The sequence below is a fragment of the Salvelinus fontinalis genome, chromosome 2, assembly GCF_029448725.1.
Source record: "Salvelinus fontinalis isolate EN_2023a chromosome 2, ASM2944872v1, whole genome shotgun sequence".
Lineage (NCBI taxonomy): Eukaryota > Metazoa > Chordata > Actinopteri > Salmoniformes > Salmonidae > Salvelinus > Salvelinus fontinalis.
Window position 1 is genome coordinate 99,169,675 of NC_074666.1, and position 17,414 is coordinate 99,187,088.

Genomic DNA, 17,414 nt, shown 5'->3' on the forward strand with positions numbered 1-17,414 from the left:
ANAGTGTATTTGCAGCACCAACTGGATGGGGGTTGAAAATACAAGGTAAAAAGATAATCCATACGTCATCCACACACCTAAAATAGTAAATTGACAAAAAACAAAACTCAAATTTTTTCTATCTATATCTCCTTACTCAGACTGAGAGGCATTCCCACAAATTGAATGGATATGCTGCTACCTACTGTACGGGTAGTGAACTGGAGAAGAAAAAAAACTGCGGAAAGGGCAATAAATCGACGTCACCAAAAAAAGACGTACAAATGTTGTATTTATTTATTTTAATTGGAACCTCTGGCGTTATGATGTAAAATGTATACGTCATCACACTCCCTTATCTGATTGGTCATTGCCCGCATACCGTAAACCGGTGTTTTGATACTGATGGTATGTCGGGACAGATGGTCTGTTTACGTTTCTACCGTTGTGGCTAGATTTGGTGGTAATGTCAGGGACAACCATTGTTGACAACTGTAGAATTGTAGCTAAGCCCTTTTCCTAACCTTAACCTAATTTTTGCTTTATTAGTGTAAACGTTACTATGCTACCTTTTTGTTACACAAAAAAAACGTTGTTTCCTTAGTTTGTCCTGGTGGTGGGTGATTCTCAACTTCTATAGTGGATGATATTGTGGTGGGTGATTCTCACCTTCCAGATTTAGTGGATGATATTGTGGTGGTTGATTCTCAACTTCCAGATTTAGTAATTATGCACCACACATCTGCCTCAGCAATACTGTAATGCAAACGCACGGTTCCATCGGAAATGAATGTACTTCTGGTGTACCAACACCGGGGGGGAAAATGTTGGTGTGATCGAGGCGTCGTCCTGGTCTGTTTCGCAAGCGTTCCCGGAAGTATCGCGATGTTGCGTCTCTAGGTTTAGAAACTGCTAGTACACTGCTTAATATCTATGGTGGAAAACGCCATATTTTCGAAATGGCATATCACGAGTTCAAGTTTGAGGACCAAATAACAAAATACATTCGAGAACAAGAATTGGAAACGTCACTGAAATTCATAACATTGAGAAAGGACAAAAGTTTTGCGCAAAAGGGTAAGTTGTCTTTAAAACCATATACATGTATATAGCCTAAATAGCTAACATGAGGTAGCTAGTAGCTTACTTTTGCTACTCATCTAAAATGACCTAAAGCTGATGATACACTAGCCCAATAAATTAGACCTTTTCATGAATTACTGTTGAAATAACTAAGTTACTTACGTGACGGCTAATGATACACTGGCCATTTCTGGGGGGGGCAATATTGCTATGCAATGTTGCTGGCAACGGAGTGGAGTTTGCCCGTCTCAGTCATTCAATGTTCGGTGTCATCAGCTGAAGGACGGACGTTGAACCGAAGCCCTTGCTAAAGGCGTCGGGATTCTTCCCAGCCGAAACATTTCGGAAAAGTTCGTGTATATATTATGACATTTTGGCTTTTTTGTTCGTCTTGGAAATTGTTTCCAAAACGAAGTTAGTTCATCTGTGCTGTTTACAGTATAAGCATAGTGGGCAGAACAAGCAAGTGGGCAAAGCCAAGCACAAACTCAATTCGACCTTCCACTCCTAAACGCAATTTTTTAAAACTTTGGCAAAGCTTCAAGTCTATAAAACTTAGCGCACTGTGCTCGTAACATATTGTACTTTTTGGACAGAAAAATGTATTGAGATCAGATGTTTAATCGACGAGAAAATTAGCAGAATGTCGGCCCAGTTTCAGCTACTTCCATCCGCTCCCACTACCCGCGACTGGACTTCCTCTCACTACCATATTTGGTGGTGATAAAACGTTCTTAATAAGGGACGCTGCAGCGGTATAGCCCCTATGACGTGTCTGGTTTACCCTTTCGGTTCTGTGGTTCGGGCAAACATATTTTTTTTCTAGAGGCTAGCCGAAGTCTAAGCCTCTTTTTTTTTATCGGTGATTGGTCAACAGTAATGATTGTACAATAACGGTTACATTCCAAAAACACTCTCCGCTCAGCCCTCAAGTTAAGTGGACACTTCTGATGACGTGTGTTGTGTTTTCAGCCACTGGTAGCTTGTGGGCACTTTATATGTGCTACAGTCAATTATGATCATGTCAAATCACACTATTTGTCACATGCACCGATCACAACAAGTGTAGACCTTACCGTGAAATGCTTACTTACAAGCCCTTAACCAACAGTGCAGTTCAAGAAGAGTTAAGAAAATATTTGCCAAATAAACTAAAGTAAAAAAATTATAAAAAGAAACACAATAACATAACAATAACGAGGCTATATACAGGGGGTACCAGTACAGAGTCAGTGTGCGGGGGTACAGGTTAGATGTAATTTGTACATGTAGGTGGGGGTGAAGTGACTATGCATAGATAATAAATAGCGAGTAGCAACAGTGTACAAAACAAATGGAGGGGGTCAATGTAATAGTCCGGTGGCCATTTGATTAATTGTTCAGCAGGCTTATGGCTTGGGCTTTCCTCTGACACAGCCTATTATATAGGTCCTGGATGGCAGGAAGCTTGTCCCCAGTGATGTACTGGGCCGTACGCACTACCCTCTGTAGCGCCTTATGTTCAGATGCCGAGCAGTTGCCATACCAGGCGGTGATGCAACCGGTCAGGATGCTCTCGATGGTGCAGCTGTAGAACTTTTTGAGGATCTCAGGACCCATGCCAAATCTTTTTAGTTTCCTGAAGGGGAATAGGCTTTGTTGTGCCCTCTTCACGACTGTCTTGGTGTGATGGACCATTCTAGTTTGTTGTTGATGTGGACACCAAGGAACTTGAAGCTCTCAACCTGCTCCACTACAGCCCCATCGATGAGAATGGGGGCGTGCTCGGTCCTCCTTTTCCTGTAGTCCACAATCATCTCCTTAGTCTTGGTTACGTTGAGGGATAGGCTGTTATTCTGGCACCACCCGGCCAGTTCTCTGACCTCCTCCCTATAGGCTGTCTCTTCGTTGTCTGTGATTAGGCCTACCACTGTTGTATCATCAGCAAACTTAATGATGGTGTTGGAGTCGTGTTTGGCCACACAGTCGTGGGTGAACAGGGAGTACAGGAGGGGACTAAGTACACACCCCTCAGGGGCCCCAGTGTTGAGGATCAGCGTGGCAGACATGTTGTTGCCTACCCTTACCACCTGGGGGCAGCCTGTCAGGAAGTCCAGGATCCAGTTGCAGAGGGAGGTGTTTAGTCCCAGGGTCCTTAGCTTATTGATGAGCTTTATGGGAGCTATGGTGTTGAATGTTGAGCTGTAGTCAATGAACAGCATTCTCACATAGGTGTTCCTTTTGTCCAGGTGTGAAAGGGCAGTGTGGAGTGCGATTGAGATTGCGTCATCTGTGGATTTGTTGGGGCTGTATACAAATTGGAGTGGGTCTAGGGTATCCGAGAGGATGCTGTTGATGTGATAATCAGCCTTTCAAAGAACGTCATGGTTACCGACGTGAGTGCTATGGGGCGGTAATAATTTAGGCAGGTTGTCTTCACTTCCTTGGGCACAGGGACTATGGTGGTCTGCTTGAAACATGTAGGTATTATAGACTGTCAGGGAGAGTTTGAAATGTCAGTGAAGACACTTGCCAGTTGGTCCGCGCATGCTTTGAGTACACGTCCTGATAATCCATCTGGCCCTGCGGCTTTGTGAATGTTGACCTGTTTAAAGGTCTTGCTCACATCGGCTACCGAGAGTGTAATCACACAGTCATCCAGAACAGCTGGTGCTCTCGTGCATGCTTCAGTATTGCTTGCTTTGAAGTGAGCATAAAAGGCATTTAGCTCGTCTGGTAGGCTTGCGTCACTGGGCAGCTCGCGTCTGGGTTTCCCTTTGTAGTCCGTAAGAGTTTTCAAGCCCTGCCACATCCGACGAGCGTCAGAGCCGTCGTAGTAGGATTCAATCTTAGTCCCGTATTGACGATTTGCCTGTTTGATGGTTTGTCGGAGGGCATAGCGGGATTTCTTATAGCAGGAAAGGGGGACCAAGTCCATATTAATACCCATGATTTTTGGAATGAGATGTTCGACAAGCAGGTGTCCACATTTTTTTGGGATCGTGTAGTGTATAAGGTGCTTTGACCTTAAAGAGTAATGGTAGACTCACCTACACTCCTTAATAGTACATTGGTTGCAGCAACCAATGCTGCCATGGCAACGATGCTCAACTTTATTGCCTCAAAATTGCTAGTGCATCATCAGCATAAGGGATCCATTTCAAGAACAGATGAGTTATTTGACAGAGCAACTTTGTTAGTTTCCCTACAAGCCTATCATTCTAATAGTAATATATCATATTGTTGACCTTTTTAACAGATGCACAGCCTTTGGCACGGAAAAAACTCAGCTGGGAGAGTAAAAGTATCCCATTCAATGGTGTTCCGTTTCAAGTTGTTGGCACAAAGACGTATGAATGCCACCAGGGCAAAGACAGACAGACAAAAGCCAAAGAGAAATATGCTGCTGAAAGAGACAAGAAGGAAGTAAGTTCAGAGACGGATCACTGTCATTTACACCATGCACTTTATAACATTTAATTAGAATCATGTTGAAGTACTAACAATGGAATGTTCCTCAATAAGATGGGACTTTAAAGGGCTGTCCTAACTCTGGTCACTAAAGATCCCATGGCACTTATTGCAAGAGTATGTAGATGGGGTTAGGGTGGTGAGTTTCCCTGTACACTGTAAAGAGCTTTGGGTGTCTACAAAAGTGCTATATACAGTACCAGTCGAAAGTTTGGACACACCTAATCATTCCAGGGTTTTTCTTTATTTTTACTATTTTATACATTGTGGAATTATAGTGAAGACATCAACTATGAAATAACACATGGAATCATATAGTAACCATATAGTAACCAGTGTTAAACAAATCAAAATATATTTCAGATACTTCAAAGTAGCCACCCTTTGCCTTGATGACAGTTTTGCACACTCTTGGCATTCTCTCAATCAGCTTCATGAGGTAGTCACCTGGAATGCATATCAATTAACAGATGTGACTTGTTAAAAGTTCATTTGTGGAATTTCTTTCCTTCTTTATGCGTTTGAGCCAATCAGTTGTGTTGTGACAAGGTAGGGGTGGTATACAGAAGATAGCCTTATTTGGTAAAAGACCAAGTCCGTATTATGGCAAGAACAGCTCAAATAAGCACAGACAAACGACAGTCCATCATTACTTTAAGACATGAAGGCCAGTCAATTCAGAAAATGTAAAGAACTTTGAAAGTTTCTTCAAGTGCAGTTGCAAAAACCATCAAGCGCTACGATGAAACTGTTTCTTGAGGACCACCACAGGAAAGGAAGACCCAATGTTACCCCTGCTGCAGGGGATACGTTCATTAGAGTTTCCAGCCTCAGAAATTGCAGCCCAAATTATTGCATAACAGACTTCAAGTAACAGACTCATCTCAACATCAACTGTTCAGAGGAGACTGCTTGAATCAGGCCTTCATGGTCGAATAGCTGCAAAGAAACCACTACTAAAGGACACCAATAAGAAGAAGAGACTTGCTTGGGCCAATAAACACCAGCAATGGACATTAGAGCGGTGGAAATCTGTCCTTTGGTCTGATGAGTCCAAATTTTAGATTTTTGGTTCCAACCGCCGTGTCTTTGTGAGACGTAGAGTAGGTGAACGGATGATCTCTGCATGTGTGGTTCCCACAGTGAAGCATGGAGGAGGAGGAGGTGTGATGGTGTGGGGGTGCTTTGCTGGTAACACTGTCAGTGATTTTATTTAGAATTCAAGGCACACTTAACCAGTATGGCTATCACAGCATTCTGCAGCGATATGCCATTCCATCTGGTTTGCGCTTAGTGGGACTATCATTTGTTTTTCAACAGGACAATGACCAAACACACATCCAGGCTGTGTAAGGGCTATTTGACCAAGAGAGTGATGGAGTGCTGCAGCAGATGACCTGGCCTCCACAATCACGCAACCTCAACCCAATTGAGATGGTTTGCAATGAGTTGGACCGCAGAGTGAAGGAAAAGCAGCCAACAAGTTCTCAGCATATGTGGGAACTCTCAAGACTGTTGGAAAAGCATTCCAGGTGAAGTTGGTTGAGAGAATGCCAAGCGTGTGCAAAACTGTCATTAAGGCAAAGGGTGGCTACTTTGAAAAATCAAAAATATATTTGGAATTGTTTAACACTTTTTTGGTGACTATGTGATTCCATATGTGTTATATCATAGGTTTGATGTCTTCACTATTATTCTACAATGTAGAAAATAGTACAAATTGAATGAGTAGCTGTGTCCAAACTTTTGACTGGTACTGGAAGTCCAATTCTTTTAAAAATTATTATTGAATGTTTTGCCATCTTCCATAGCTTGAAGACCATACCTTTCTACAGAAACGGAAACTGGTACAAAATACCAAAAAGGTGGACTGCAAGGCTATAATCAACATCGCCCACGTTATTCGCTTTCCTGATTTTAAGGTAAATATGAAAACGTTTTAAGGCCTACAGTTGGTCAAAGTCTAAGGCCGTGTTTACACAGGCAGCCCATTTACAATTATGGGCAAAAGAGCTGATCTGATTGGTGAAAAGATCAATTAGTAGGGAAAAAAGATCAGAATTGGACTGTCTGTGTGAATCAGCCTAACACTGTACATAGTAACAGTAGATATGTAACAAATACCACTTTTTTTTATGTCTAGATTGAGGAAAGTACAGTGTGCTCTAAAAAGGAGGCCTCGCAAACTCTGAAGGCAGCACTAAGTGAAACACCCAGCTCCGTGAAGGCAGAGGTTGTCTACTGCGTCAGGTTCCCCTCCCTCTCTGAGCACAGCTCACATGCAGTTGTTGGCGAGGTAAATATATCTATAGAATCTATATAATAGAGTGTTGGTTAAGTTACCCCCTGACCCCTTTATGATAAACCCATGTGTTCTTTCTCCAACAGGCAGCTTATGTTCGGGAAGCTGTAGATGCCAGGCTGAGAGAGAAGATTGAGCAGCTGACTCTGTCTGGTGTGAGAAAGATGACTGAAATGAAGTGTCATCTGAACACCTTTGTAGTGGAAGAGCTTTTCCATGGAGAGCAGCCCCCTCCACCTACTCGCAGGCGCTATTACCCCACTGACAGTGACATAAGAAATGTCATGTTTAAGACCAAGCAGGCCACCAGAGACTCCAACATTGACCGTCCATACGAAGGTCCATCTGTAAGAGGAAAGAGGTCCTCTAGGAAGCTGCTGCGGTTACGGAGGCAATGTGCAGGATATCTTAAAGAGATCACAGAACTCACTTATCATCTCCAAGAGGAACAGTACGTGACTGAACTGTCTTCACAGCTCAGAAGCGTGTTGCTGGATATGAAGGCCCATGTTCCACAGGATAAAGGCCTTCCACTGACCTTTTCTCCAAGGAAGAGAAAAGCTGAGATGGACATGGACCTCATTCCAACCAAGAGTGCGTCACACCCTTTCACAGACGGGGTAGAACAGCATACAGAGGACATAGTGAGTGTGGATACCTTGTTGGCGTTGAGCCTAGGGCTGAGGACCGAGTGTGTGGGTCCTTCCACAAATTGAGTATATTTTGGGTAGTGTAACTTTTTTTTCAACTAATATTAACACTCTGTTAACACAACTTGATAACCGGGGGGGGGGGGGGGGGGGCAAGAGGGGGATGCAATCTTAGGGCAGGTTAGTGTTGAATCTTGTTCTGGAGGCAGCGCTGCAGAGTGCTCACCAGCTGGCATAGTCATAAAATCTGATTTTAAACCTAATTGTTAACGACACTGCTAACCCTAATTTCTAACCTTTATATTAGCTTTTTGAGCTTCATTTTTGTTTGTATGAATTTTGACAACATACATTCGGAAAGTATTCAGACATCTTCCCTGTTTCCACATTTTGTTACGTTACAGCCTTATTCTAAAATGGATTAAATTTGTTATTTTCCTCATTAATCTACACAATACCCCATAATGACTAAGCAAAAACAGGTATAGAAATGTTAGCAATTTTTTATTATTTTTTAAAAATAAAAATGAAATATTACATTTACACAAGTATTCAGACCCTTTACTCAGTACTTTGTTGAAGCACCTTTGGCAGCGATTACAGCAGAGTCTTCTTGGGTACAAGCTTGGCACACCTGTATTTTGGCAGTTTCTCACATTTCTTCTCTGCAGATCCTCTCAAGCTCTGTCAGGTTGGATGGGGATCGTCGCTGCACAGCTATTTTCAGGTCTTTCCAGAGATGTTCGATCGGATTCAAGTCCGGGCTCTGGCTGGACCACTCAAGAACATTCAGAGACTTGTCCCGAAGCCACTCCTGTGTTGTCTTGGCTGTGTGCTTAGGGTTGTCCTGTTGGAAGGTGAACCTTCGCCCCAGTCTGAGGTCCTGAGCGCTCTGGAGCAGGTTTTCATCAAGGATCTCTCTGTACTTTTCTCAGTTCATCTTTCCCTTGATCCTGACTAGTCTCCTAGTCCCTGCCGCTGAAAAACATCCTCACAGCATGATGCTGCCACCACCATGCTTCAACGTAGGGATGGTGCCAGGTTTCTTCCAGGTGTGATGCTTGGCATTCAGGCCAAAGAGTTCAATCTTGGTTTCATCAGATCAGAGAATCTTGTTTCTCATGGTCTGAGAGTCCTTTAGGTGCCTTTTGGCAAACTCCAAGCAGGCTGTCATGAGTGTGTTATTGAGGAGTGGCTTCCATCTGGCCACTCTACCATGAAGGCCTGATTGGTGGAGTGCTGCAGAGATGGTTGTCCTTCTGGAAGGTTCTCTCATCTCCACAGAGGATCTCTCAAGCTCTGTCAGAGTGACCATCGGGTTCTTGATTCCCTCCCTGACCAAAGCCCTTCTCTCCCAATTACTCAGTTTGGCCGGGCGGCCAGCTCTAGGAAGAGTCTTAGTGGTTCCAAACTTCTTCCATTTTAAGAATAATGGAGGCCACTGTGTTCTTGGGGACCTTCAATGCTTCAGACTTTTTTTGTACCTTTCTCCAGATCTGTGCCTCGACAAAATCCTATCTCGGAGCTCTACAGACAATTCCTTCGACCTCATGGCTTGGTTTTTGCTCTGACATGCACTGTCAACTGTGTGACCTTATATAGACAGGTGTGTGCCTTTCCAAATCATGTCCAATCAATTGAATTTACCATAGCTGGACTCCAATCAAGTTGTAGAAACATCTCAAGGATGATCAATGGAAACAGGATGCACCTGAGCTCAATTTTGAGTCTCATAGCAAAGGATTAGAATATTTATTTTTTGCAAACATTTCTAAAAACCTGTTTTCGCTTTGTCATTTTGAGTTATTGTGTGTAGATTGAAGAGGAACATTTATTTTGTCAATTTTAGAATAAGGCTGTAATGTAACAAAAAAAGTGAAGGGTTCTGAATACTTTCCGAATTCACTGTAGCCAATTTGGACTTTGCAGCTGGTCTATCTAAGGGGAAATGGCTCCGTTCTGCCTCCAGGACAAGAATCATGACAAGCGTCAACCTGCTATCTGAGGTGGGAGGGGTCTGAAATATTGCATAGATGGCTAGCCCACCTTAACTCAAACATGTGAATGTGCTTAATCAGTTTGTAACAAAGGTGTTCATATGCAGCAGTCTTAACCCTCAGCACATACCACTCCTGTACTGTATCAATGTCATGGCTCTTCTATTTGGGGGGTATAATTTTGCAGGCGCAGAGCAGGGTAGTTTGTGTAGTTTGCCACATGTTTCAGTTCAGAGGGATTTGAGAGTAGGAACAGTCTTGGGCCAAAGGGAATCATCCAGAACTGTTGTAAACGTGGGCATGTCCATAACACCAAGGTGCCTCTGTCCTGGTTGCATCCCCAGCAGTCAGGAGAGTTCAGTAGAACCTGTGGATGGTTGTCAACGGAGATAGCCTTGACCGCAGCTCTCTTGCAACGTTCTTATTGGACCTCAGTATGTTTTGCCATTCCTCATCTGTGAAGGATACGTCCATAGGGCTCCCGAGTGGCACAGCGGTCTAAGGCACTGCATCTCAAGTCTTGAAGCTTCACTACAGACACCCTGGTTCGATTCCAGGCTGTATCACAGCGGTCTAAGGCACTGCATCTCAGTGGTTGAGGCGTCACTACAGACACCCTGGTTCGACTCCAGGCTGTATCACAACTGGCTGTGATTGAGAGTCCCATAGGGCGGCGCACAATTGGCCCAGTGTCGTCCGGATTTAGCCGGTGTAGGCAGTCATTGTAAATAAGAATTTGTTCTTAACTGACTTGCCTAGTTAAATAAAGGTTAAATAAAGTATTTTCCCATGCAATCTGATTGGGGACTTAAGGTTGAGTAGAGTATATTATAATATGAGACCTTGTCTCCTTTCCCATAGTGTTCAATGATCTTCATAGAGATATCTGATGGAACGGGTGGTCCAGGGATATCTGATGGAACGGGTGGTCCAGGGATATCTGATGAAACGGGTGGTCCAGGGATATCTGATGGAACGGGTGGTCCAGGGATATCTGATGGAACGGGTGGTCCAGGGATATCTGATGAAACGGGTGGTCAAGGGATATCTGATGAAACGGGTGGTCCAGGGATATCTGATGGAACGGGTGGTCCAGGGATATCTGATGGAACGGGTGGTCCAGGGATATCTGATGAAACGGGTGGTCCAGGGATATCTGATGAAACGGGTGGTCCAGGGATATCTGATGAAACGGGTGGTCCAGGGATATCTGATGAAACGGGTGGTCCAGGGATATCTGATGGAACGGGTGGTCCAGGGATATCTGATGAAACGGGTGGTCCAGGCTCCAGGGATATCTGATGAAATGGGTGGTCCAGGAATATCTGATGAAACAGGTTGTCCAGGCCCACGGGATATCTGATGAAATGGGTGGTCCAGGCCCCAGGGATATCTGATGAAATGGGTGGTCCGGGCCCCAGGGATATCTGATGAAATGGGTGGTCCAGGCCCCAGGGATATCTGATGAAATGGGTAGTCCAGGCCCCAGGGATATCTGATGAAATGGGTAGTCCAGGCCCCAGGGATATCTGATGAAATGGGTAGTCCAGGCCCCAGGGATATCTGATGAAATGGGTAGTCCAGGCCCCAGGGATACCACTCCTGTACTGTATCAATGTCATGGCTGATGGAACGGGTGGTCCAGGCCGCCGGGCATAGCGTGTGCCTTAGCTGTAGGTGTTTCCAGAAGTACAGTGTCTCTGTGTGGACCGTAACAGGGTTGAAGTTTTATCTTAAATCAGCCCAAAAATCTGCCAATTTCAAAAAGTTCTGTGAAACGGTATTACTCGTAGATTTTGAAAGTAAAAATCTAAAATCAAATGCAATTGTTTGTCTGCATGCATTGTAAAAAAAACAATGCAGATATGGGAGTAAACCTATTTTGGGTTAAGACAAGTAACTATGAGTAAGAGCCAACATCCAAAACCTATTTCTCCTCAGGAGACTGAAAAGATTTGGCATGGGTCCTCAGATCCTCAAAAGGTTTTACAGCTGCACCATCGAGAGCATCCTGACAGGTGGCATCACTGCCTTGTATGGCAACTGCTCAGCCTCCGACTGCTAGGCACTACAGAGGGTAGTGCGTACGGCCCAGTACATCACCGGGGCCAAGCTTCGTGCCATCCAGGACCTCTATACCAGGCGGTGTCAGAGGAAGGCCCTAAAAATTGTCAAACACTCCAGCCACCCAAGTCATAGACTTTTCTCTGTTCTCTCTGCTACAGCACCGGCAAGGTTGTAACCCCCCTCCCCCCACGCTGCTGCTACTCTCTGTTATTATCTATGCATAGCCACTTTAATATCCCTATCTGCATGTACATAATTACCTCAATTACCTCGACACCGGTGCCCCCACACATTGACTCTGAACCGGTACCCCCTGTATATAGCCCCGCTATTGTTATTTACTGCTGCTCTTTAATTATTTGTTTTTCTTAAAAATGCATTGTTGGTTAAGGGGCTTGTAAGTAAGAATTTTACTGTAAGGTCAACTACACCTGTTGTATTCGGCGTATGTGACTAATAAAATTTGATTTGAACATCAGCTTGCAAGCTGAGATGGAATATGAATTCCTTCTGACAGAACAGTGTGTAGCACAGGAGGGGTCTGAAATCTGAGTTTTTGAAGGTTTACAAAAGGAGTTCCCCAGGGCTCAATGTTAGGTCCGATCTTTTTTTTACACTGTATATAAATGATACAGGGATGACTGTTGACCGCAAATCTTCATCTGTATGCTGATGACACCACGATGCTGTTCAAAAGCAACTTTTTTTCCAATTGAAACTTGTGCTTTTAATGCAAAGCAAGAGTAAATGAATGGGTTTCTCTTCTCTGAAAGTAGACCGGTGGAATCACTTTCAGATTTTAACTCTAAAAGGCCAGCAAATTGATAGTGTTACCTTGTAAGTAACTTGGGATTTGGTTCGATGAAAAGCTGAATTTTAAACGGCACATTTTAATAACTTGACCAAGAAACTGAAGTTGAAATTAGGTTTTTATTTTCAAGGAACAAATCTTGTTTTTCAATGTCAGTCAGAAAGGATCTTATTCAAAGCACCTTTTTTTTTAAACTCTGTGCTGAATTATGGTGATATTGTCTTCATGCAGGCCTCAGCAAGAAGGCCTACTTTAACTTTGAATACAGTGCTTAATGGTCAGGGCCGGATTAATGTAGGGGTTTACTGGGGCTGAAACCCCTTGGCCCAAGGTGGGGGGCCCAAGAGGCAGCAAAACACAATCCATTCTATATTATGTACTGGCGCCTACGATTTCTTAATCTGGCCCTGATTATGGTGGTTTTAAGACGGGGTTTCACAAAGTCGATTCTGTCCCCCCTCTGCTTTAAGATGCATCACCAATGCAAGATCCCTCACCCTTCACTGTGAGTTGTATGCCTTGGTGTAATGGACTGTTCCATCCACCAGGAGGCGAAAGCACTGGTAGCATTGATAGGACAACTCCCTGTGTATCTCTTTGTTCCTTACTGACCAGATTAGTCACTCGTGCCCCGTTGACTTGCTAGTCGGAACTAGGAAACTGATTTATTTCCGACTTACTGATTCGTTGAATGCAGCACTTGTATAACTACAACCAGTTAGCAAGTCTGAAATTCAGAGTTTCCTAGTTCCGACTACCACAAACACGGCATCAATACAATCTTGGTTCACAGTCTCTGTTGTCCTTGTCTGTTCCTCAGGCTAGAACTGACCTGTCCTTGTCTGTTCCTCAGGCTAGAACTGACCTGTCCTTGTCTGTTCCTCAGGCTAGAACTGACCTGTCCTTGTCTGTTCCTCAGGCTAGAACTGAGATGGGGAAAACCAATATTTTTCCCATAATTCCCCTTCATCCTTGAACATTCTTCAAAATATATTAAAGTCAGTCTATTTTTAACACTCTGATCGAAGTCAATGTTTTTGATGGCCTCAGTTTTTCATCTGTATCTGTAACTTGTGATACTTTGTATTTTGTGTGTATTTTATTATGTATATTTTTTAATTTTATGGACATGCTGCTATTTCCCTGTTTTGCCGTCTTGGTCGTCCTTTGCAAAAGAGGTTTCTAGCAGCAATGGATCTTAGGCGTACCTGGTTAAATAAATAAAACACTGCATTTAGAACGGTTGGTTTTATTCTAGATAATAAATAACCACATCATTAATTGATCACTAGATGACAAATACGTGTAGCGGTAGGTATATAAATACGTGTTGCGGTAGGTACATAAATACGTGTTGCGGTAGGTATATAAATACGTGTTGCGGTAGGTATATAAATACGTGTTGCGGTAGGTATATAAATACGTGTTGCGGTAGGTACATAAATACGTGTTGCGGTAGGTATATAAATACGTGTTGCGGTAGGTATATAAATACGTGTCGCGGTAGGTATATAAATACGTGTCGCGGTAGGTATATAAATACGTGTCGCGGTAGGTATATAAATACGTGTTGCGGTAGGTATATAAATACGTGTTGCGGTAGGTATATGAATACGTGTTGCGGTAGGTATATAAATACGTGTTGCGGTAGGTATATAAATACGTGTTGCGGTAGGTATATAAATACGTGTCGCGGTAGGTATATAAATACGTGTTGCGGTAGGTACATAAATACGTGTTGCGGTAGGTACATAAATACGTGTTGCGGTAGGTACATAAATACGTGTTGCGGTAGGTATACAAATACGTGTTGCGGTAGGTACATAAATACGTGTTGCGGTAGGTATACAAATACGTGTTGCGGTAGGTATACGAATACGTGTTGCGGTAGGTATACAAATACGTGTTGCGGTAGGTATACGAATACGTGTTGCGGTAGGTATATGAATACGTGTCGCGGTAGGTATATGAATACGTGTCGCGGTAGGTATATGAATACGTGTCGCGGTAGGTATATAAATACGTGTTGCAGGAAGGTATATGAATACGTGTCGCGGTAGGTATATGAATACGTGTCGCGGTAGGTATATGAATACGTGTCGCGGTAGGTATATGAATACGTGTCGCGGTAGGTATATGAATACGTGTCGCGGTAGGTATATGAATACGTGTCGCGGTAGGTATATGAATACGTGTCGCGGTAGGTATATAAATACGTGTCGCGGTAGGTACATAAATACGTGTTGCGGTAGGTATATAAATACGTGTTGCAGGAAGGTATATAAATACGTGTTGCGGTAGGTACATAAATACGTGTTGCGGTAGGTACATAAATACGTGTAGCGGTAGGTATATAAATACGTGTAGCGGTAGGTATATAAATACGTGTCGCGGTAGGTATATAAATACGTGTCGCGGTAGGTATATAAATACGTGTTGCGGTAGGTATATAAATACGTGTCGCGGTAGGTATATAAATACGTGTTGCGGTAGGTATATAAATACGTGTAGCGGTAGGTATATAAATACGTGTTGCGGTAGGTATATAAATACGTGTCGCGGTAGGTATATAAATACGTGTTGCGGTAGGTATATAAATACGTGTTGCAGGAAGGTATATAAATACGTGTTGCGGTAGGTATATAAATACGTGTAGCGGTAGGTATACAAATACGTGTTGCGGTAGGTATACAAATACGTGTTGCGGTAGGTATATAAATACGTGCCTTGAAATAAATACGTGTCGGTATGTCGGGACCACGGATTTACGTTTCTACTGTTGTGGCTAGGTGGTGTAGGCCTTTAGCTCAATGGTACGCAGCATCATCTGGATATATTTTTTAACCTTTATTTAACTTGGCAAGTCAGTTTAAGAACAAATTCTTATTTACAATGACGGCCTACCCCGGCCAAACCCGGACGACGCTGGGCCAATTGTGCACCTCCCTATGGGACTCCCAATCACGGCCGGTTGTGATACAGCCTGGAATGGAACCAGGGTCTATAGTGACTCCTCTAGCACTGGGATGCAGAGCCTTAGACCGCTGTGATACAGCCTGGAATGGAACCAGGGTCTGTAGTGACGCCTCTAGCACTGGGATGCAGAGCCTTAGACCGCTGTGCCACTCGGGAGCCCTTAAATATGTGTGCAACAAAAGTTTAACATTCAACTTCTGCTACCATTTCTGTCACGCTGTCTTTGCATACCGTATTTCTGTCAAGCTGTCTTTGCATACCGTTTGATGCATATGTTAGATAAATCCAATGTGTGCACCACACAGAACGCACTGCAACTGCCTCTGCAATGCAACGCTGCAAGGCAAACACAGCGTTCCATTGGACATGAATGTACTTCTGGTATACCTAAACGCAAATACGCTGTTGCTGTGATCGAGGAGTGCTTCTATCATAATCCAGAAGGTGTATGCTCATGCACAGCAATGTTCTAGAATATCGGACTGTTGTATTTAATACTTTTCAAATTCTCAGTTTAGCTCAAGCAGTTTCTCCTACTGTCAACACATTCAAATGAATAGGGGACAGGTAGTTCCTACTGGAGCTGAGTTGTTTGGGAATTGTGGGGAGGTGCACGTTCACGCCTCGATCACAGCGACAGTGTCATTGCCTTTTGGTACACCAGAAGTACATTCATTTCCAATGGAACGCTGTGTTAGCCTTGCAGCATTGCGTTGCAGAGGCAGTTGCAGTGTGTTCTGTGTGGTGCATACGTTGGATCTATTGAACGTAAGCGTCAAACTGTGTAGACGGCTTGACAGAAAGAGCAGTAGGTGAATGTTGAACTTTTGTTGCCTGTATATCTAGATTATGCTGCGTACTATTTTGCGCATTAACGCTGTCGGTGTGATCAAGGCGTCAGTCTGCCCCCCCCCCATAGTTGTCTCAGAACTGCAGAGCTACGTCAACAATGGGAAACCGAATTATTTTAACCTGTAAAGTGAATTATCCTAACCTGATACGTAAACAGACCATCAGTCCCATCATACCATCATGCTGCGTTCAAGATAACTGGGAACTTTGAAATCGCCAACCTCTAACCTTACTTTACTAACTTTATCTCTGACAGGGAAAATTTGTTTTTAACAGTCATCCAGCTCAAGTCGAAAACCCTCTGACCTGAAGGTCATTGAAATCAGGATTTGACCTCAGTTTTTTTCTGAATTCCCAGTTGTCCTGAAACAACAATTGTCTATTAAATTGATAAGATATTGAGTGACCGCTCTAACAATGGAAATGCATGTCCCCCAAGATGGAAGGCAGGCTGGAGGAGGTGAGATCAGGTGAGACCGTTCTAGCCAAAGAGAGGGCAGGTACGCTGTGAACAACAGGCCGTTGAGATAGATACAGGACTCATTCTTGTATCTGCCATTTTTAGCTCATATCTCCATTTTAAAGTAGTACATTTTTCTTCTTCATTGGATAATTGCTCCCAACTCATAGGAATCCCCACCCTACTTTAAAATTGTGAAACTGGATGCCCTTATGCTAAAACGGTTTATTCCCATGAGTTCTCTATCTCTATGACAACAGTCACAACTCAGATATAACAGGTGTGTAGTGCTGGAGGAGGCAGGTAGGTGCACTCCCTCACTTTTTTTCAGTTCGATAATACACCGAAAATGTATTCAGATTCGAAATATATTTAAATACGACAAAAATTCCATGAACAACGATTGAATGACCAACCAAATAAATACGTTGGCTACAGCAACCTACAGGTCTTCTCTCTGGTGGTGGCAAGAAAGACGAGGAACGGCTCTGCATCTCAACAATAGCCAATATAGGCTAGATATCCCAAGCAGGGCTACAGCAACTTCCAGAGAGGATCAGGCTCCTTGGGCTTTGCTGTGGCCGCTCAGGATTGGGTGTCCTCGGGGAGAACGATGTAACTGTAACCAAGTGGTAACATATCGTTTTGGGTTCCACTGTGCAAGAGGGGTCGATGGAGTTTTATGAATATCAAAGCAGACACGGGAATGTAGTTTTTTTTTTGTTTTACGTTTTGATTGGCCAAAGTTCTCGAAGTCCTCCAAAATCAAATCAAATGTTATTGGTCA

At 43.5% G+C, this 17,414-nt stretch overlaps 1 protein-coding gene across 1 annotated transcript; it reads left to right on the top strand.

Moving 5' to 3' along the window:
* Positions 1-379: 379 nt before the first annotated feature.
* Positions 380-13,358, top strand: LOC129833036 (uncharacterized). The gene is made up of 6 exons (XM_055897274.1): positions 380-1,056; positions 4,301-4,467; positions 6,324-6,434; positions 6,656-6,808; positions 6,901-7,458; positions 10,323-13,358. Exons 1-6 carry the CDS (start codon positions 939-941, stop codon positions 10,761-10,763), a joined length of 1,548 nt encoding a protein of 515 aa, XP_055753249.1. The 5' UTR covers positions 380-938; the 3' UTR covers positions 10,764-13,358.
* The last annotated feature ends 4,056 nt before the right edge of the window (positions 13,359-17,414 follow it).

Coding starts and splice junctions, on each gene's coding strand:
- LOC129833036 (XM_055897274.1), top strand. CDS start 939: ATGGCATATCACGAGTTCAAGTTTGAGGACCAAATAACAAAATACATT. Junction 4,468..6,323: donor CTGAAAGAGACAAGAAGGAA/GTAAGTTCAGAG, acceptor CATCTTCCATAG/CTTGAAGACCATACCTTTCT. Junction 6,435..6,655: donor TTCGCTTTCCTGATTTTAAG/GTAAATATGAAA, acceptor TTTTATGTCTAG/ATTGAGGAAAGTACAGTGTG.